At 26.5% G+C, this 23,222-nt stretch overlaps 1 protein-coding gene and 1 long non-coding RNA gene across 4 annotated transcripts; one reads left to right on the top strand and one right to left on the bottom strand.

The window, feature by feature from the left end:
• Window positions 1–66: 66 nt before the first annotated feature.
• On the top strand, window positions 67–23,179 carry LOC145182686 (poly [ADP-ribose] polymerase 1-like). The gene is made up of 29 exons (XM_090078796.1): window positions 67–1,492; window positions 1,587–1,607; window positions 2,113–2,358; window positions 2,456–2,597; window positions 6,380–6,525; window positions 7,010–7,126; window positions 7,271–7,353; window positions 7,739–7,861; window positions 8,378–8,431; window positions 8,528–8,627; window positions 12,655–12,742; window positions 12,914–13,056; window positions 13,847–13,913; window positions 13,992–14,051; window positions 14,527–14,659; window positions 15,231–15,291; window positions 15,437–15,497; window positions 15,579–15,655; window positions 17,605–17,730; window positions 18,312–18,395; window positions 19,562–19,813; window positions 20,175–20,273; window positions 21,736–21,888; window positions 22,047–22,083; window positions 22,176–22,189; window positions 22,340–22,416; window positions 22,500–22,561; window positions 22,676–22,793; window positions 22,925–23,179. The coding sequence occupies exons 1-29, from the start codon at window positions 1,379–1,381 to the stop codon at window positions 22,995–22,997; spliced, it is 2,931 nt and encodes a 976-aa protein (XP_089934922.1). The 5' UTR covers window positions 67–1,378; the 3' UTR covers window positions 22,998–23,179.
• LOC149892577 (uncharacterized) lies at window positions 9,324–12,465 on the bottom strand. 3 transcript variants are annotated; one of them, XR_016449819.1, is made up of 7 exons: window positions 11,680–12,465; window positions 11,387–11,434; window positions 11,033–11,109; window positions 10,501–10,872; window positions 10,160–10,243; window positions 9,891–9,996; window positions 9,324–9,642 (listed from the first exon to the last, which is right to left on the bottom strand). It is a non-coding gene; the product is annotated as an uncharacterized LOC149892577 (long non-coding RNA). The 3 variants fall into 3 exon arrangements; XR_016449818.1 differs by having other exon boundaries at window positions 9,891–9,981; window positions 11,680–12,459; XR_016449817.1 differs by lacking the exon at window positions 9,891–9,996.
• Window positions 23,180–23,222: the final 43 nt, after the last annotated feature.

Below are 23,222 nucleotides of genomic sequence, written 5' to 3'. Positions count from 1 at the left end.
TATCATATTATAGTGGTCTTTAAAACTTGCTTTATGTTATGATTCTAATCCAAATGATTTTTTAGTTAAAGATGAACGAGAAAATTATAAGAAATTAAAAATATTTAAAGGAGGTTGCACATGGATGTCAAGGTTCTACCAATTGATATTCTTCAGAAAGAGTTGGCAAGGTTTTTTGAATGTAAAATCGAAATTGTTACGTTAGAGATTATAGCAGTTTTACTTTAATTAAACTCTACTTACTTGGAACTTTACTTCAAACTATGGTTGTAATTGTCTCAACTTCAATAAATGATTAATCAATTTTTTTTTGTAGACACCAAAGGTATTTTTTCTTTAACAAAAAGTTTGGTAAGACCAGTTAAGTAAAGAAATTAAAAGTTAAGAATAGTTAAATTGTATAAAGAACATTAGAACTTCTTTTCTGCAAAATTTTTTGTCCACAGGAATAAATTCTTTGTTCCTAATACAATTGTTAATTTATTAATCAAACTACTGACAAAGTAATTCTTTTTTTTCTTCCAAATGTTCTGTAACTGAAGAAAACTCAGTGCTTTTGACATTTTAAATGCTATATTGAATCAGCAAATTTAAAATCTGATTGTTTAATTTTCTTTGTAGCATTTTCAACAACTTTAATCATACCTCCTATTCTATATTCCAAAATTAAACTTTTGGTACATAAACATAGAAATATACGCTTCTGCCCAATTATTGTTTTGTTTTGGATAATTGATTATTAGTTCCTATTCCCTTTTAAACTTTTACGTTCTCATGATTTTTCATCTGATGCAACATACTTCAAAAAATGTTTCAAAATACTGTCTTCTTTCTAATAAGCATTTTAGTTTGCAAAATACTGTCTTCTTTATAATATGTTAAAGAAAATAAATGTGTATCAAGATAATTCCAATGCAAACCATGCACTTTATCCTTTTTCACAAAGCTATAAGAACTCTTTGTACTGCCAAGACAAGTCTACTTTTTTACAATAATGAAAAATATGTGTCCTTATCAATTTCTATCCCCTTAACAATAAAAATGATATTTAGACTTTGTTAAGCATATTGTTAAAGGTGTATTAGAATTAAAATTGATCCAATTTTTTTTATTATTTTTTTTAAAAATGATTTACTAACCGAAATTGAACTAATTTGGAGATGAGGTGTTTGAATTGATATGTAATAAATAGAATGATCTCTAGAACTCACAACCAGAATATTCATGTAAAGTTTTCTATGAAACCAAAATACAACCCCTAAATTTCAATTGATATACACAACAGTTATATATTTAAACCAAGCATTTAGAAGTGAATAGTATTTATTTAAATAAATTTCTATAATGTCTTTATCAATTCTTGTTAAGTAAACAAAAAATGTCTGAAGACCTTCCATTCCAAGCAGAATATGCAAAATCTGGAAGAGCAGGATGTAAGGGCTGCAAATCTAATATTGGGAAAGATTCACTTAGAATTGCAAAAATGGTTCAGGTAAGTTATATTAAATGTATCCTTGTTTTTTGATATACTTTAAAATCAAGAGCAATTAACATATTTCTAATATATATATTTTTTTGCTTTCTAGTCTCCCCACTTTGATGGAAAGGTATAAAGATTGCAGAATATTATACTGTTTGTAAAATTTTGAGTGTGTGTTTGAATTGTAAATATCATTTTACTCTAAAGCTACTTAAAAAATCATAATTTTTGTGCTTTAGTATATTTATGATTCAGAATATTTCTGTTAAGTATTTTAGTTGCCAGTTATGAAATATCTAAAGTTTAAAAACTAGCCAAACAATAGTCTACTTTAAATTGTAAGAAGTTACTAACCATTGTTTCCAGATTGTAGTTATAAAAAAGATTGCGGTAGTTTAAAGACAATTTCAATTAAATGAAGTCATTTATTTAGCTTTTGCAGACTAAAATAACACTTATGTTAAAGAAAAAAACTCTATATAATCTTTTTTTCCTTTGCATAAATATTTGTATATCACTCTATGTCTTGTTCTGTTCTTTGTATCATTTACTTATTTTGTCATTTACTCTGTTTTTGTATTTGATTTAAAGAAACTCTTTATTAAACATCTTTTCCAAATTTTTCTCCTCAGGTCCCGCAGTGGTATCACTATAGTTGTTTTTTCAGAAAGTTTAAGCCAAAAACTATCACTGATATTAGTAACTTTGACAGTTTACGTTGGGAGGATCAAGAAAAAATGAGGGGACAGATTGAATTTCCTGAAAATAAAGATATTGTTGATGGTCTATCTAATAATAATGTGACTAAAGAATTTTGCATAGAATATGCTAAGTCTGGACGAGCAAAATGCAGAAAGTGTGAAGAAAAAATTGAAAAGGTTTTAATTTGTACTTGGTTATTAGTTAAAGCTAATTAGCAAATAAGTAAGTTTTCAAATGATCAAAAAGGTATAACTTAAGCATGTTACATGGTAGGATGTTATCAGAATTGCAAAGATGATGGAACCTGAAGAGTCAAAGTTCAGAGGTCTGGTTCCGTTCTGGTACCATGTAAAATGTTTTTCTTTGTGCAAAAATGAACTTGAAGCTCAGAGTCTTACTTCAAGTGAAGTTGATGGTGAGGAAAAGTTAAAAATTTATATTTATTTTATTTGTTTTTGGTTTTAAAGCTAATGCTACTATAAAAAGGCTCATGATTGTTAAATATTTGTAGGTGTTGGATGTTAGATAACCAAGTATGTTGTGAAGAATACACTAAATCATTAAATTAAAAAGAGGAAGATATTGATAATAAAATTAAAAGGTCAAGGTTAAAAAATAATTTGCTAAAATTTTTCTGTTAAAAAAAGTAAAATACTGATACTTCTTAGTGCAGTCCAAAATGTAGCCACAATTGAAAGTTTTCTGTAGCCCTTTTGAACTTAGCATTTTCCGATATACATTACTCACCAATTAAAGTATAATCTCAAAATCTTTTACAGAATATCTTAATTATCCTGTTTTTTCAAATTGAATTTTAAGAAGTATAAAAAGAACAACTGCTAAATTAAGTTTAAAAAAAATTAGAGGTTTTACTTTGTATTTGGTCAAATTTGGTGTTGTAAGGAAAAGCATTTAGAAAGATGCAATCAAATGAAAGTAAAAATTTAATTTTTTTTGAAAATATATTGCATGAAACAAATAAGGTGCAGAATTTGTTTTTAATTATTTTTATTTTCCCCCTTTATTTTGAATTACTTCACAAAAATTTTTTGGCATACTCTGGACCAAATTTTACAAAGTTTCTGTTGGAATCAGATCCCATAGGTGGAATCTGATTCATTTAGTTGAATTTTCAGTTCAAACTGAAGAACTGAAGTTCTGATTAGGAGATTTTTTTAAGTTTTACACAACTTTAGTTTTTAAGTGTGGGATCATGATGATTTTTTTAAAGTTTTTTTAGACAACTTGTTTTTAAGTGTGGGATCATGATGATTTTCTAATTTATTAGTTTTTTAATTTTTTGAGGGCATAATCAGTTTCTAATTATAATAGTTGTTGTAATTTTGATTAAAACCACACAACAATCGATTCAACTTCTCGCTATTTTTTAAGTGAACTTCAAGTATTAAAATGTCTTCACATGTTCTACTTTTTATTCAATTATGTTACGTACTGATCATTTAAGTACATATAAAATAGTTATTTCATGTTATAAATTATACTTAAGTTGTTTCATGGCATAAACTATACTTAAGTTATTTCATGGCATAAATTATACTTAAGTAATTTCATGTTAAAAATTATACTTAAGTTAATTCATGGCATAATTTATACTTAAGTTATTTCATGGCATAAATTATACTTAAGTTATTTTATGTTATAAATTATACTTAAGTTGTTTCATGGCATAAATTATACTTAAGTTATTTCATGTTATAAATTATACTTAAGTTGTTTCATGGCATAAATTATGCTTAAGTTATTTCATGGCATAAATTATACTTAAGTTATTTCATGGCATAAATTATACTTAAGCCTGTTTTGGTTTCAGTTTCAATCAAATTGGCTTTCAGTTACAAAATGTTCTTGGTTACAGTTTTACTGAACCAAAATTTCAGTACTTCGTGTTTTGACTAATATTTTTATTTTGGTCATTTGGTCATTGGTGCTGCATTTCATTACAGAAAGTATTCAAATTTTTATGAGCTGTTTTTGGTATTTGAATTGACCATAGGTGCTCAATGGGCTTAGAATGTATTGCATGCACCTGTTTACTTTACACTTCTCATAGATTTGTCTGGCTCCTTTAATTGAAATAGAATACTTTTTCTAAAACTCTTTGTAAGTCCATTTTCTCTGTAGCAATCAAATATTGTATTTGGACTGGTTTTTATTGTGGCTAATATTTTGGCTTAAAGTATTATATTTGGTTTGACAAATATTCAAAAATAGTGTTGATTTAGTTATTTTTGATTTAAGTTTCTATAATAAAAATCCTGTTATTTATAACAGGTAAGTCTACATTGGTAGTTTTTATCTTGCATATATGTTGTGTAACAACTACACACAAAAAAACAATATACTTTCGACATAAAAGTGCAATAGCCAATAATATGGTTGTAAACTAAAAGTGCAATAGCCAATAATATGGTTGTAAACTAAAGCAAATTGAAGCTTAAACTCTCAATTAATTGATTTCTAATTTGTTGCTCTATTTTTATTTTGTTAAGTAAAAAATTCAAACCAGTAGGAATTATGTTGAAACTAATTTTAAAAATATAAAAAGGCAAAATTATTTTCTTATTTGAATTCTTTGTTAATTATTGAGCACTTACATGTGAATGATTATTTGTTTAAAAAGCCAATTTTTCTGACTGCTTCAGATATTCACTTGCTACACATACATCTGGTATGTGCTGTAATGTGATTGTTGTTAATTTTGATGTTTTTTTGTTTTGTTTCAGTTTAGGATTTTGTTTATAGTTTTTCAACATTATTGAATTTTTTTAATTTATTTTTAAAATTTTATACATATCAATAATACATTTATTGTGTATGGAAAATGAATTAAAAGAAAAATAAAAGTCAATGAAAAAGTAAATTTCCAAAGTGAACAAGAAGATTTGTTGTTTTTTACTCAAATAAAAAAGAAAATGGTGTTTAACTTTATCATTAATCTATTTCAACTTTAAATTCAAACACTCAATCTTTTCATTCCAGTTAAGTGTCTTATGAAGGCTTTAGCTATACTTGGTAAGTTATAAAAAAAAAAATCACCTGAGCAATCAAACATCACTTTATTTAATTGGAGACAGTATTACAGCTTTTAATTATCATCTGGATCTGAATCTTGAGAATCTAGTTTGTCCTAGATATATACCAAACTAACAGTATAAAGAATTTGCAAAGGTTAGGGTTCCTGATACACAAGTATCTAAGTAATGTCAATAGGAACTCATTTTATAAGAACTACAGTTTATAAAATCTACTTTCTGGTTGCAATTTTAAGTAACAAATTTATTTCTAGTCAAATATTATTAAAGGCTGCAACATTTAAACTTAATACAATTTTCCTTTTTTTCTGGTCAAAATAAAAATAAAAACCCAGAATAAAAAGAATGCTGTTATTGAAACTAGTAAGTTCCTGTTTTTCCTTCGAAAACAAACATTATGCAATAAATATTGATAAGATTTGCAACAATTTTTACAAATTACTTGTTTGGAAAAGAATTTGGCGTTAGATTATTCCCACATGCAGGAGTTCTCATACTTAATACTTAATCATGCTTTTAAATTGTATGATTCCAGTTTTTCTTTTTCTAAAATGCTTCTAGTTCTTTTTTTTTTCAATGTATTTTTTTCCTTGTTTTTTTCCTTGTATTTGTCGTTGCTTTTTTTGCTCTTGGAGCATGTTTCACATTGGTCCTTTTTTTTCAGATTGTAAAAGTCCTAATTAAACTCTTCACAAAATTTTTTGGCACACTCTAAAGAATTAATGTTATGATACTTTGTATATTATCTATAAAGTTTAAAATAGATAGACATCATCATCATCATCATCATCATCATCATCATCATCATCATCATCATCATCATCATCATCATCATCATCATCATCATCATCATCATCATCATCATCATCATCATCATCATTCTCTTATATATTTTACTTTTATTGTCATGTATCACAATTTCTATATTAGATTATTCTCTATAAGATGCTTGTATTAGATTAGATTATTATATGTTAAGAATTTATAAAATATTTTATTTAATAAATTTTTAAATTTTATGTAATAATTCTTTTAAAGTTGTTGAATAAAATTATTTTTCGTGATGAGGATATTTTGTAATATTGTTGATTTTATATTTTAAAACATGATGGAGTTCAGTTAATGAATAATATTGTGTTTTAAGGTTGGGCAACATTGTCTAAAGAAGACAAGCAGCAAGTTTCAGATGAAGTAAATTTCAGCAAAAGTGGTAATGTGAAATTAAAGAAAACAAAAGACTTTAATAAACAAGTATTAAATGTCAAGGATGAACATCAAGAGCAATTTAAAGTTTGTTAAAATTCTTTATTATCTTCTTAATGGTTCCACAGATGTTAAATTGCTAAATGTTATATGTTTGGGATAATAGCATTTATGCTCACAATGATATGAATTATAAATTTCTTTACTTTTGTTAATTAAAAGTTGAAACTGATATCATATATTTATAAAAATTATATGTTGGTTTATATTTATAATGGTATTGAATTATGTTCAGCAAAATTGGCTCCTATTTTTTCTCAACATTTTGACATCGCAACATTTTTTTTCTTAACATTTTGACTTCACAACTTTAACATTGTAATTTCTAACATTGAAAGTAGAAAGTTGTAAAATACTTAATAATTGCACTTTGTGGACAAAATATATTTGTCCACAAAGTTTTATTGTTAAGAGAATCAAACAAACTTGATGCATTTAACTGGTAAACTAGTATTCCAATAATAGCAAGTAATGATAAAAATTATAAAACTGAATTATTTTTTTTTTCTAGGCCCAAAATAAAGCATATTGGGATATGAGAGATCAGCTGCATAAAAATTGCTCAAGTAATGTGTTAAGAAAGTTGTTGGAAGTAAATAAATATAATACGGCTGGAGGAGAAAATAGTGTTAGCACAATTTTTTTTTAAATATATCTGTTCTTTTTGTATTGATTTATTTTATAATTTAAATGATTAAAAATTGTAAAATTTTTTTGAACAAAAATCATTTTGCAATTTTTTTTTATAAGTATATTTTTTATATTCAAACAGCTATTAGAACGGTGCGCTGATGGTATTTGCTTCGGTGCGCTACTAAATTGTCCCGAGTGCAAAGAAGGAAAGTTGGTTTATAGGTTTGTGGTTTCTACATGTTCAGCCTTAAGTTAAACTGTAATAAGCCCACAGAAAATTTGTTGCTTTTTAAATGGTTATGTTATTGATAGCATTAAAGTTGTAAAATCTTTTCACACTGTAAAAAAATTTCATTATGCTGTGTGGAATAGATCTTCTGCATCTATCTGTATTTTTTAATCCATATTGCAATTCTTTACGGTTCCAATGGTTTTAACAAATGAATTATGCTACAACTACTATTCCATTTCCATTCCCCTGTCCTCCACCTTTTTTTTTGGTATACTATATGTCTTTCTGATTTTGTATTTAATTTTTTTTATTTTTAGCAGTTGTTGAAAAAAGCTATTACTTATTATAGGTATTTCTAATTTTTGTTTCCATTAGGACAGAGGGTTACCAGTGTACTGGTCATATCAGCGGATGGACAAGTTGCACTTATATAACACAATCGCCAAAACGCAAGATATGGAGAATTCCAAAAGAGTTAAAGGAAGAAAACGAGTTTCTGTAAGTAGGAGATCATACTGATCTTAAAACATCAAGAAAGTTTCCAAAATCATTAAGTCACTTTTTTGTTGCACTGTATTGTTTTGCAGCACTGTGTGGCATTAAAACTTAAAATATTAGGTTTTTTTTTTAATACTTTGGTGCTGCATTACTTGTGAAATACTAAATGATTTGATATGAGTTTAATGACTTTTTTGATGAAATATTTTTTTAGATTAGAAATTATATAACTATTACAGAATGCAGAATGTTACAATTCACTAAAAGATAAAAACTTGTTTTTTTCTAAATAAAGTAAATTAGTTTAAGAAAAAAAACTCTTTTAAAAAGTGTTTAAAACAATCATAAATAGCAGTTCAATACAAAGATTTTATCATTTATTTCTCTTAAAAAATGTTGAACTTTATATTTTGTAATTTTCTTTAGTGAAAAATATTCTTTGTAATAATTTGTTTAGTAAAATAAATAGCTGTATTTGTTTTAACTTTTTAATGTTTTTAATATTTTGTTCCTCAGATCAAAATTGAAGCCTAGGGTTGAAGAAAGAATATTTGTATCACAAGTCGGAGTGTGAGTTTAACATATTAAATTTTTTTTTTTCAATTTATTCTTCAATAAATTTTTTTAAATAATGAAATTACTCTTAAATGTCAATCTTTAATAAAGACCAACTGATGTTAAAGTAGAAAGTGAAATTCAACAATCCTCAGTGCGTCCTTTAGAGAATAAAAAAATTATTATAATTGGGAAACTGAAAGAATCAAAGGTGAAAAATTTTTTTGACTTGTTGTAGTCAGCCAAATTATATTATGGGTTTTTATTATTATTTTTGTTGTTATTATTATTTTTATTGTTATTGTTATCATTGTTGTTGTTGTTATTATTTTTATTGCTATTATTGCTATTATTATTATTATTATTTTTATTTAATTATTATTATTTTTATCATCATCATCATCATAATCATCATCATCATCATCATCATCATCATCATCATCATCATCATCATCATCATCATCATCATCATCATCATCATCAGTATGGTGATTTCGGGTTTGCTAATGCAACCTTTATGCGGTGGATTATAATGACGTGGTTCTAAGGTTTGAAAGCGGAAATTTTTGGCACAATGCTTTTTAAAAGAAAGTTTTAGTTTCTAATTCTCAGACCATGTAATAAAAACATTATTTGAAAAAATGAAGCATACGTTTCATTTAATTTCGAGTTATTTCAAAACTTGATTTCTTATAAATTTCAGAAACTAGAATTTTTACGGGATATTTATTATTCACTATTGCCTTTTAAAACACGATATCAACTTTTTTTGGTTTTTAATGATCAATTTCCTACGCTTTATAAGTTGAAAAATAAAGTTGATGAGCTTAAAACTGTTTAATTTTAGTTGCTTTGGTTGTGCTTCTAAATAACGAAGTATTAAAATAAAAAATAACGAGGAGATCTATATAAATGATCGTGTATTCTTTTAGTAATAACATTACAAATAGGACATTTGTATTTTTTAATTGTTCTGGAATATTGACTTGAAACTTTAGCTCTTTCTTTTCTCAAATCGAATTTTTCTCTTAACTTTTTGGCCTCTTCCTTTGAAAGTCCATGCTTAGATAAACGTGCATGTCTTGGTAAATCAATTATGCTATCATTACATCCTGGAAGTGGACATTTTACTGGCAACCTATGTGAACTTTGTGAACTTAAGCTGTTATATTCATTTGAGGTGTTTTTCTTGATTTTTTTTTTTTAGCTTTCCACTCTTTGAATATCTAAAAAGAAAATAGCATTAAGAATATTCAAATCTAAGAAAGATTGCTAAAATTCCAATTAAAAAATAATTTTTAATTCTATAAAACTAATAACTATGAGATGTTAAATATTAGCTCAGAATTATTTTTGTCATTGTTATTGTTATCATTATTATTAATGTTGTTACTATTGTTAGCATTATCATTATTCATATTATTTTTATCATTATATATTTCTATAACTTTTAATATATTAAAAATACTTTAACCTTTTCAGCCTCAGAAAGTTTGCCAACTCTCATAAAACCTGTCAACATACTTCCTATTTTGGTCTCCTCATTTTCATCCATCACATTTCGACTATAAAACAATTGTCTAACAGGTAAAACAAAGATAAAACATTAGCAACAAAAAAACAAGAGAAAAACAAGTTACTAAAGTATTAGACAGCCAACTTAAAATCTGATGATGTCATTGATTTAATGTAAAAAAATACAATATACAATGGAGTTACCAAATTCTACAAATAAAAACATACTTTTATTCTTGATATTTGCTCAACCTTAGCAAAAAGGTAAATTATTGCTTCCAGGACAAGAACTTTAAAAACATAATCGCTATCCTAAAAAAAAATGTTGCATTATGTATGGCTCATGGAAAATATATTTATTGTTTTGAGATATGTTTACTAATAAAAAAACTATGAAAATACAGAAGTATAAAACCTAAATAAAAGTGCTTTGAGCAAGAAAAATTTAAAACTAAACTCAGTAGAATATTATTTTTTGAACTTTATACTTAGTATATTTATTTGAATGTATGTGGCAAAAAAAAAACTTGTTTACACAACAATATAAATTTATTCTTTTAGCTGCTTACCTTAACAGAGTTGAAAGATTTAACAAGTGAAATATACAAATCATGTTGTTGATCGTCACTCATTAAATCAATTATTTCTTGATCATATAAACTTTCTATGGATGGATGGATAAAAAATATTATTCATAATATTTAAAAAAAATAGTTATTGGTTAGAAACTAAAGTGCATATTACAACTTTAGAAAAGAAAACACTTTAGATTCAATTAAACTAATATGCAGTATATGAATATGCTGAAGTAGAGTAGCATATATGTAAAATATACTTTACATGCTTCTACTTCAAGGAAAAAACCTATATATTTACTTTATTGCAAGCATACTTTTTTTTTGTCCTCCAGCTTGGAAATAATCATGTCCGTAACTATAAACCTAAAATGACATTTATAATATACATAAAGAATGCATTAACTAAGATACTAAGTTCATTAACTAAAACATATTGGTTAGAAAACTAAAATCACACATAACTGATACATTTTTTATTAATATAAATAAATAAAAATTTATGAAAATTTAAATTTAAACTTACAGTACCAGAAAATATTGACTTGAGAAGTTTGGATGCAGCAATTTCGTTTATTTTTTCTGTTGTCATTTTTTGAAAAGCTTAAACAAAAAAATGCCCCTGTTATATTAAAGCGCATCAATACAGGGTTAATAAATTTTATTTATATACACTAATGTTACACATATAAATGTTAGAAAGTTATTATTCTATTTTAGATCTATTTATAAATGTTTATAAATCATGTATGTAGAAACTTTTATAAATAGATCTAAATGTATTAATCTATCATTTTGTGAAACATGATTTGAAAACATAATAATCTTAAAAAATTCATCTTATTAGTATGTAGATATCAAACTTAACAAAAGCATATACCTCTTCCAACAATAATATCCTTTTCAACAGTGGAAGATTTAGAACAACCTTTACAAATAATTTAAATTTAAAAATTAGTATGTGTAGAATTGCAAAACAATAACATAAAAAGGCTAAAAGGTTTTAAAAAGAGATATGTTGATACAACAATATAAATAACTTAAAATTGGATTAGTGAACTAGTAATTCATTTTTATGTTACTTTACATAGTGCTTTATTGCAAACTTTTTTTCAAGCCTATTAAAATAGTAAGGTTTAGATGACTTTTGAAAAAATAAAAATAAATATGTACCTGCACATAACTTGCAAATAACATATCCATTCCCAATCACATTTCCATGACAATTGATGTCAATTGTTTTCTTACAGAGTGGACATATTGTTCCACAGGAGGAAGCGTCACCACAACAATTATAACTTTAACATAGCTTGATTCTTTTAAACCATAAACACAGTTAAACAAATATTCAAAGATCAACGAGTATCAGATATGTAAAAAATTAAATCGTAGGTATTTTTTTTTAGCTTTTTATAATATTCTTAAAGACTACCACGAAAAGAAAATGTATAACTTCCTTCTTATGAACTCATAAAAAATCATCTACAAAACGACAGTGGTACTATGAAATGTTAAATTAGACTTTTTCTACAGCCTTTTTCAAGTCTCATTTATAAAACAATATTGTTTTCAATCGGTTAGAATGCACCATTTAAATTGGGGAAGCTTAGCTTAATTTGTTGTTATACAACAACCCAGCACATGAAAGGGTTAAATGAAAGTTTAATGGCGGACAACAAGCGAAATAGTTACACCGGTGCCGCTAAATGTTGCAATAACAAATATTCCCATGTTGGTGTAACAAAAGCGAACATTGAAGTTGCTAAAACGACCCTCATAGTTGCAAAAACGAATCTAGTTGCAATACCGAAATTAAAAACCTCAATAACAAACATTTTTGTTGCAATACCGTAGATCACCATGCTCATCATCATCATCATCATCATCATCATCATCATCATCATCATCATCATCATCATCATCATCATCATCATCATCATCATCATCATCATTATTATTTTCATTATTATTATTATATTTATTGTTATTGTTAATATTATTATTATTAGTACTACTATCATCATTATTCAAAGGCTATATTTTTCACTTCTTCACTCTTTGTTTCTCTGTTAATAATGTTATTAATTTTGTCTCTGTTAATAGTGTTATTAATTTTGTCTCTGTTAATATTGCTATTAATATTGGTAGGATGTTGTAAGCAATAAAATACAGTTATTAGGTGGAATTCTTTCCCCTACTGTTGTTAAATCTGTTTACTGCTGTTTAAGTACACCTGGTGAGATGTTTTATGCATTTCTTTTTTTCTTTTTCATTTTTTTCTCCCTAATATGATGCATAAAAATTGACAATTGGTAATAATAAATAGTTAAAAAATAATGAATATTTACAAAAATACAATAAGTTTAACAATAACAGAAATTTTTTTACTTTATATTAATACTTTAAGAGGAAGTTGCAAAGGCCACCAAAAAAATGAAAACTGTTGAAGCATATGATATTCCAGTGGTTTCAGAAAATTATCTAGATGCTATTCAAAAAGGTGATTCGAATTCTCTCATGCAGTATGCTATTGCACCCTGGGGAGGAAATGTAGGTGACCATAATTAGTTTCTTAATTTTAAATAGTATGGTTTATATTTAACTTTTTTTTATTTACATATGTATCTTGTCTACAAAATTGATGCTGTCAGAATAAACTATAAAAGTATACATTCATGATGTCATGATAATTTTTCTCATTAAAACTTCTTCTTTTTTATATCAGAACAGAATATAGCAATGATTTACCTAAATGCTACTTTTTTGTTTTTAGACTAAAAGTTTTCAAGTTCATAAAATGATTTAAAATTTTTTTTTTTTTTAAATTTTATCTTGTTTGTAATGATGTTTTCATAAAGTATTAAGTAATGATATAAAGTAATAATATTTTTAAAAATATAAAAATGTATACACAAAAAATTTATTATTATTTATTTTAAATATGTTTAAAAAGTATATATAAGTAAATATAAAGAGTATAAAATAATGTAAGCAAATAAAAAGGCCAAATTTTTTTTGTTGAGCATGTTGACTGTAAATTTTTTTACAGTCAACGTGTTAAGCAAAACAACAGGTTTTTCATGAAATGTCCAAAAATTGTTTTCATGTTTTTAGTTTTAACTTAATATGCATTGAAATACAATTATTTCATTTTGTTGAGATATTTTTGAGGTGATTTATTGTATTTTCTTTTATATGTCAGCCACAGGTGGTCATTAGGCAGAATGACAAGCTAAAGTCAGCTATGTTGTGTTGGCCACCGGTGGCCAACGCAGCACTCAATCTGTTAAAATTAGTTCCAAAATATGTTGTTTTTTTTTTGTTTTTTTTTTTATCATAGAGGAAATCATTGAAAGACTTGGAATGTAAGGATCCCATTATGAAGCGGAAAGCTAGTTCATTCGATGGTAATTAATTTTTTTTTTTTTTTTTTTTGCATTTTGTATTGATTAACCTTTTCTTTTCAAAAAAAATTTTTTTTGCAGCATCTTCCAAAAAAGCAAAGCTCGTAATGAAAGGAGGAGCTGTTGTTGACCCTGATTCAGGTAATAGACACTAATTGAGGTAAAATAATGGCCTTTTACTAGTTCAATTTAAATTAAATCAAAACTTGTTTTAAAAAAAATTTTGATTTGGCATTAAAAACTAAAACTCCTTTAAGAAACACTTTAAAGCTCTAAAAACTATGATAATTAACAACATGCTTCCCATATCAGTCATATCAGAATGTTTTAATTATGTTAAAAATTCAGCAAAAAAATTTGGTTCATCAATAGTCACGCCAAAAATTCAAATGAATTTTTATTCATTTGAATTTTTGAATAAAATAAAAAATTGGTTTTTAAATTGTATTGGCGTACCTGAAAAAATGAGCAAGTGTTCCAATTATTACATGTGCCTAGGTTCAATCAAATAGTTATCTATAAACAAATTTTCTAATGAGTTGTTGGTCAATGAAAAAGTTCATGGAACTAAAAAATATTCTATATTTTTTTTCTTTACACATTTTTATGTTTTAAGGTCTTGATGACAAATGCCACATTTTATCAGCTCATGGTGAATTGTTTACTGCGGTACTTGGTCTCGTGGATTTGGTAAAAGGAACAAATTCCTACTATAAAATACAAGCTCTTGAGCATGATACCAAAAAAAAGTATGCATAAACATTTCTATTTTGTGTCATTCAATCAAATGTTTCAACTAAAAAAACTAAATTTTTGCTATGTTTGTAAGTTATATTTTTAAGCTACATGCTTGTGAATGTAGCTTAAAGATATAACTTACAAACATAGCAAAAATTTAGTTTTTTTTTTGACATGCAGCATCATGAAAATATTGAAATATTATCGTATTTATATTAATTTGTATTATTTTAATTTGAAATAATTAACTTTTTGCTAAAAATTGAATCCTATACAACCTCTTACACTTAAGTGACTTATGTATTTCAAAGTTAGTCTTTACTCTAAAGTGCTTTTATATGAATTATTTGATTTAACATGAAAATAATTTGCTCCACATGGGTTTGTCCGGCTCAAATCGTTTTTTAGTATGATCTATGTAATATTCAAGGTTTGATTTGTGATGCTAGAACTTCTTTTTTTAAAAAAAACTAAAATTTCTTTTAAAAGAAGTTAATAGATAATAAATAATATTGGTATTATTATTTTTAATATCAGTAGCTCCATGTTTCGGTTTGAACGCAAGTATCTATTTAACTTTAGGTATTACATTTTTCGATCATGGGGTAGAGTAGGTACAAGTATAGGAGGCAATAAGCTGGAGGTAATTATGCCATTTTATGGATAATTGTTTTGATTTACAGGTAAATATTCAATTATAAACTTTGCAATTTTTTTTCCTAATTCACATTTTTTCTTTTTAGTTCATTTGATATTTAATTGCTATTTACTAACATTATTTATTTTAGTCTTTTCTTAATCAAGAGGATGCAATACAAAATTTCAAAGATATATATGTAGAAAAAACAGGTTTTTAATTTTCAAAGCTAATTTCTTTTTTTTTAACAATTTACATTTTAATCAAATATTTATTTCACTCCTTTTCTTCAGGAAACATGTGGGATAAACGGAAAAAATTTATAAAATACCCATATAAATTCTACCCATTGGATATTGATTATGGCCAGGTTTATTCAGCTTCACTTAAAAACTTAATTATTGTTTTTTCTTTTTTATATTTTTTTTAATTTTGTTTTTATGGGAGACTTGTGTACTAAGGGGTCGATTTTTTTTTTCACAAAAATTCACAAAAACAAACCATGGAGTTGTTTAAAATGGTGAAACTGATTAGAGCGTTGTACTTCATCTTATGATTACAGCGTTAAACTTCATCTTATGATTACAGCGTTATACTTCATCTTATGATTACAGCGTTAAACTTCATCTTATGATTACAGCATTATACTTCATCTTATAATTACAACGTTATACTTCATCTTATTGATATTAATAAAACTACTTAAAACAAAAACTTTTGTTAAAATAAAATGATTTTATAATCAGTAGCCCTAGGTACAATTAATTTTTCAGTGCTTGTACCTGGGGCCACTAGTTGTTATATAAGAAAAAATATCCTAAATTGATATCTGAAACATTTTTAACAATTTTCAATGATTAAAAATGTTTCAGATTACTATGTATTTCAACATCCTATTGTTCTAGAGTGTCAGAGAAAAAGTGGTATACACCAATCAGAATTCAATATTCTAACTCGGATCAAAAAGAATCTTTTATCTGCAAAATGCTTATGGCCCTTGGTACGAGGCAATTGTAGGAACCTAAGTACAAAAATGATGTTTTCTAAGAATCTAACACTGAAAGGAGACTTATTTAACATCGCATTTAGTAACTAATGTTCCTAACAAAAATAAATATTTGAGTTCAAAGAAAATTATTTTATTTAAAATAGTAAAATAGTAAACAAAAGGAACATTTTTGCTTCCTCCATTGTAACTTGCCCCAGAACCTTTTTCTGACACTTTAAATTGGATGAAAAAATAGAAATTGGTGTTAGCAATCACCTGACAAAGTAAATGACCTAAGAGCTTGATTTTGATCAAAAGGGGTGGACCTAGGTACGCAATTTCCCCTTATTTATGTTTGAAAATATTGCCTTTTATATGCCTTTTGTATCAGTTGTTTTTTTTTATTCGCTTTTTGTTGTTGATGCTGTTTTTTTGTTAATTTGACCAAAAACTAAAACTTTTTGTTAAACACCAACCATTGAATATGATATTTTCATACTACCATTTGCAGTACAGCAAAAAACTGTAACCAAGCACACAGTTTAACACTTAATCAAAGTGGAATAAATAGTAAAAGGTTTAGTGAAGTTATTGCTTAGAAACCTTTTTGATGTCTTTTAAGTATGAATTTTCAAGCACAACTTTTGTCATGTTTTAAATAGAAATTTTTGAGTGCATTATAGAGTTTTTTAAGTAGGCTATTTTTTTAAACAGTTCTTGCAAATCTTTATTCTGTTAATATCCTGTACCTGTAAAATCTGTACCTGTAAAAGAAATCAAGAAATAAGCAAAATTAAAAGTTTTCACAATTAAATTTTTAACAATTAAATTTTTAACACAATTAAACACAATTTAACACAATTAAATTTTTAACAATTAAATTTTAAACACAATTAAACACAATTTAACACAATTAAATTTTTAACAAAATTTTTTGTGAAAAAATTTAATCTAAAATACTCATTTCAAACAACTTGATGTTTTTAAAGTTTTTGTTTTGAAGGGGGAACCATTTAATGCTTTTATCTTATATCTTAAGGTTGTTTACACAATACCTCATTGTATCTTTTTTTAACATTTCTTCAGTTGTATATTCAAGGTTTTTTCTTTATATATATATATATATATATATATATATATATATATATATATATATATATATATATATATATATATATATATATATATATATATATATATATATATATATAAAATAAAAAGTATATTAAAAAGTATCTAATGGTGTGTATGCTGTTTAAGTTGCTATCTTCTTATGTAACCAACTCAAGAAAAAGGTTGTATCATTTGGTTATCCTTTTTTATTCTCATAGGAAGATGAAACGTTGCAAAGCTCAATTGCTCCTGGCAGTTTAAGTACTTTAGCAAATCCAGTGAAAGAACTTATCAAACTCATCTTTGATGTGGAGGCCATGAAGCATGCTCTTGTTGAATTTGAAGTAACTTATGTCTTTTAAAAAAAGTCTGTTATTGTTAGATTTTTGTGTTTCTCAAGTTCTAAGTTTTTTCTACCAACAAAATAAATTCAAATTTAATAAGATCTTATGTTGCAATTTGATATGCACTATTTTGCAATTCTGTAGGCACTATGTTGGAATAAACATTCTATATACAACAATTTTTGTTTTTGCATTTTATGACTACTTCAACTAAGTGATTGTATTGGTTTAAGAGTTTTAACTGCAAGTTAGAGAAGCAGAGCAAACTTTAACTGCAAGTTGAGACGCACAGCTTGCAAACTTTAAACTTGAAAACTAAATATGTAAACAAAAATCAAGAATTTGCTAAAAATTTGTATCAAAACAAAATTATCACATCTTTATGATAGATGAGTAATAAACATCACGTTATTAAGAGCATCAAATCATTTATAAGAATTTTTTAAATCAAATGTACTTTCTTCAGATAACCTGGTTGCATAAGTGACATATGAATGTTAACATATGAGAGTTCTTTTATAAATAATTTAGTTTTTATTAATTTTTTTAGAGTTTGGTTTTGTTTCTTTTGTTTTTTACAGATTGACTTGAAGAAAATGCCACTTGGGAAGTTATCAAAAAAACAAATAGAAACAGCGTACGCTTGTCTTGGAGACTGTCAAAAAGTAATAAAAAAATATTATTGAAAACTAAAAATCAATTCTCTTTATATTGAAATTTATGAAGATGATCATCATCATCCTAAATTTTATTTTAGTTTAAAGTCTTAAGATTAAATTTAGAATTATGATGCTTACAAAGATAATAACTGAGCAAAAAAAAAAAATGTTTCCATTTTACTATCTTTATTAATGTTGTTCTAAGTGAGATATTTTAATCAACATTTGCTAGAACTTTAAAAGTAATATTTTATATTTTTCAATATTCATATAATGGGAATTAGTTATCAGTTGCAATCTACTGCAGATAGAATTATGTAGTAAACAAGCATTATAATACATAACAAAGATTGATATCACTATAAAAAATTGAATTAAACTTTGAATGTTTGTTGTATTTTAAATTCAATATAAAATAATATAATGTAGTTAATGATAAAAAAATACAATTGAAACCATATTCCTCAGTATAAGTTATAATTGCAATAGTATTCATATAAGGGATAAGTTCAGTCATAAATATTAAAATTTTCAGACTCATCTTACTTCAGTATAAGCATGAAATCACATAAGTATAAATTAATTTTTAGTATGGAATGACCTCTTTTTTTTTTTTTTTATCACAAATTGAGTTGTATAGGCACACTAAGTAAGAGTTTAGTTAGCTCTCTCATCTCCTTAGGTATCATACTTTTCATGCAGGTTCTCTCAGAAAGACAAGCATTTTTTTCAGTTAGGACTTCAAGTTATCCTTTAAGAAGACAACATATCCAATATCCGTTAGTTATTTAGCTTTTACTGGGTTCATAATACCCCTGACAAGTGTATTTTTGTAAATTCTTTTATGTTGCTTTTTAACATCTCAAATTTTTTAATTTAATTTTTTTATGATCCCAGATCACAAATTATGTTAAAATTTGTACATGAACACAAATTTTGTCAAAAACATGTTCCTGTCAAAAATATTTTTATTTTAGAGTACCAATACTTCCCTGAGTTATGCTTGTAAACTATATTATATCAACCACTGTATAGTTTTTACACAAAATTTTGTTAAATGTAAGTTATAGGTATAGAAAAGGTTGAGTAAGAGCAGTATGTCTTTCTAAGTCTCAAAAAATTGAGTGACTCTCAATGTTCAAGTGAAACTTTAATAACTTCCTTTTCTCTAGTTTTTAGCTAACGATGCTTCAAGATCTAAAATTTTGGATGCTTCCAATCGTTTTTTTACATTAATACCACATGATTTTGGAATGAAAAAACCACCATTATTGGATAATGAAGAGCTAATCAAACTTAAGATTGGAATGCTTGATAGTTTAATGGAAATAGAGATTGCATACAACTTGATAAAAGGTACCCAAGCTGATCATGCCAAAGATCCTGTTGATCTACATTATGAAAGTTTAAAGACCAATATTAATGTGTGTATTTTCTTTTTTCTTTTAAATACACCTTTTTTATTTGCTGCATCAGCATTTTATTTGCTGCATCAGTATTTTATTTGCTGCATCAGTATTTACATTTAAGTACAATAAGAGATTAAATATTTTACAGGATTAAAAAATGTTTTTTAAGTTTTTTTTTGGCAATAGGTAAAACGTTATAAATCTAGTATCAATCAAAATGTTGCATTTATTGACAACTTTACTGTTAGAATAATGAAATCATGTTTAACTAAATACATTTGGTTATAATTTTTTAAATTTTAAAGTTAACTATTTATTGCTCTACTTGCTAAGATTTTAACAAACAAATGATCATTTATATTTTTAAATTTATAAGGTTGTTGACAAAGAAAGCGATGATTTTAAATTGGTCGTAGAATATGTGAAGAACACACATGCAAAAACTCATTCAAACTATACTCTTGATGTGTTAGAGGTATGATGTTTTAGAGGTATGATGTGTTAGAGGTATATCTTGATTTGTTAGAAGTATGCACCGATGTCTATTTAAGTTAGTTTAGAAAAAATTTTTTAAAGTTTTCAACCTTTTTTTTTTTTTTTTTTTTTTTTTTATTTGAGATGTTTTGTTTGAAGCTGGTATTTGAAATGTGACAGTTTGAAAAAATAACCATAAAAACTGCTTGCACATTCCATTGGTATGACTGTTTTAGGGTTAGGGTTAGGGTTAGGATATTAACTAAAAAAGTTCAAAAAAAATTATCTTACAGTTAAAAAAATATTTAGTAAATTTGTAAATAAAGTATATCTTCTAAGAATCAATTTTATTCAATAGAAGGAAATCTTTCTGTGCACATTAATTTCATCAAGGTTACTCCATTATTGTTTTTGTCTAGTCACAGGGACGGTTTAAACACAATTTAATACAAATGTGTGAAAAGTAAGCAGAAAGCAATCTGTCACTTTAATCGCGATCTTTTTTTCGGCTTAGACAGAATTTCCATAGTCTTCCTCACAAAATCCACTTATGCTCTTTATACAGTTGTGCAATCAGTAGTTAATAGTTTTAGTTACAGTTTTTGATGTGGGAAAATATTGCAGAAATATTGAATTTTTTATGAGATCTATGAAGACAACTCAGATTCAATGCTGAGCTTCATTTGGTTGTTGAAAATGAAGCTGAGCGTGGACTGTCATTTTCTTCACACGCTTGTAATGGTGATTGGTTTGTGTTCACGAGCAACTTTTGAGTTGATTCGATGATGAAACATAATGATATGGCTTTCCATGAGGAACACCATATCTTGGGTGCTGTTGAAAAGGTGTGTGATCAGTTTACTGCCGCGTGGGATAATACTGAGGCTTTTGAAATTGATGCAAAGCACAAAATAATTAGGCCAGGCAATAGCTGAAGACAAGAGGCAAACCATGCTTTTATTATTGCCAGACCTTGTACTACTAAACAGACAATCTATTGCAAAACCTTCCTAAAGATTTTTCAGGGCTTACTGTTATCTTGACAAATCTGGTTGTGAAGAACTCCTAGATTCTTCTTACAAGGGCTTTACTCTCAAGTTTCAGGCAGATTATTCATCCCTGTCAATGTTCGATTATACCAAGAACTCGTGTCATTTTTGAACGTGTTGTAAAATTTTGTGATCTTATAGGCTGAACTCTAGGAGGCTTTTCTAAGCAAGCAAGTTTGAATCATCTGGAGATGGCATGAAGTTATTACAAAAATTTCTCATCTGTAAACTCTCACTTACATTATGTTAAAGACAAAGAAGCCCTATCTGGCTGTTTAATTTTTTTTTTTTTTTTTTCGAACACGAAAATAAAAGATGTAAAAGAATGAAATTAAAAAAAAAAAACTAATAAAAAGTTGTAGTTTTATTCTTTAAAACGAAATAAAAAATCAAACTCAATCTTTATATTGAAAGGTTTTTTCAATCGAGCGTGCTGGTGAAAAACAGAGATATCGACCATTCAAAGATTTACACAACAAAAAATTACTATGGCACGGTTCACGAACAACAAATTTTGCTGGCATCCTCTCTCAAGGATTGCGTATTGCTCCTCCTGAAGCTCCTGTAGTAAGTCGCAATCATTTTTGAACTAATGCGAGTATATTTTGGCATCTTTTTCAATAACCGGTGATTTTTTTTCAATAACCGGAGATAAACTTTCATGACGAATTTATGTTTTCTTAAGTCTGGTTTCTTCTTTAGACTGGTTATGTTTTTTTTTTTAGACCGGTTATATGTTTGGTAAAGGTCTCTATTTTGCAGGTACGACAAAAAAGATTTTTGTTTTTCGCTTGTTTATTTTTTTTATGTACTTTAGATATTTATTGTTTAATATATATGTGTGTGTATTTTAGATATGGCTTCAAAGGTAAATTCTTTAATTGTTTTGATTTTTTTTATGTATTTTAAATTTTGTATATAATAGTATATGCAAGTAAATCGGCTTGATTTATTGAAATAAAAATATCTTAATAAAAATATATATATATATATATATATATATATATATATGTTTTAGTCAGCAAACTACTGTTGCACTACACGTTCTAATAACACAGGTCTGATGTTGCTATGTGAGGTGGCGCTAGGAAACATGTATGTTCTTGTCCTAAACTTTGACGTAGTAGTTTTTGGAAAAAACAAAACCGCCTACATATGAATTGAAATAATTGTTTTAGGTATGAGCTTACACAAGCTCAGCATATTTCTAAGTTACCCCCTGGCAAGCATAGTTGCAAAGGTACTCACTAAATAACGTTCAGTTAAATGTTTAGGTCTTGTTTTTAGGCTTGACGTTTATTTTAGAAGTAGGCTCCAGTAGTCGTTCATTTGTGGTTTTAATGCGCATTTTTAGGTTTGGGTAGTACAAGTCCCGATCCAGAGATGAACAAACTCGTTGATGGTGAAGTTGTAATTCCATTAGGCAAAGCTGTTAGCACCGGTGTAAAAGAATCCTCACTTCTTTACAACGAGTATCTTTTCAAAGATCTGCTTTATATTTCTGTTAGGTGGCTCTATATCGAATAAGGAGATAAATGAAATCTTTTATTTATTTGATAATCACTTATTTATTTGATAATCAATTTCCTTAAAGCAACATCAGGTATATAGTGTACGATGTCGCCCAAGTTAACATAAAGTATTTGGTTCAACTGAAGTTTAATTATTGCTATTAACTCTTTAATGAGCAACATAAAGTATTTGGTTCAACTGAAGTTTAATTATTGCTATTAACTCTTTAATTGGCAACATGATCGACTTACCAAACTATGATGCTAACTGGAAAACTTTTTGCTATGTTATGTTTTTTTACAGCTAAAAAATTTTCTTTTCTCTTGCACGAAGAAAATTATTCTCTGTTTTATGATAAGAGAACTGTGCGGGTTGTCACCTGCACAACA

This window comes from Hydra viridissima, unplaced genomic scaffold (genome assembly GCF_058129835.1).
Source record: "Hydra viridissima isolate aposymbiotic clone 2 unplaced genomic scaffold, HvirCarnegie_v1 scaffold_2, whole genome shotgun sequence".
Classification (NCBI taxonomy): domain Eukaryota; kingdom Metazoa; phylum Cnidaria; class Hydrozoa; order Anthoathecata; family Hydridae; genus Hydra; species Hydra viridissima.
Note: the sequence above shows the minus strand (reverse complement) of the source record. Positions and strands in the feature narration are given on the sequence as shown.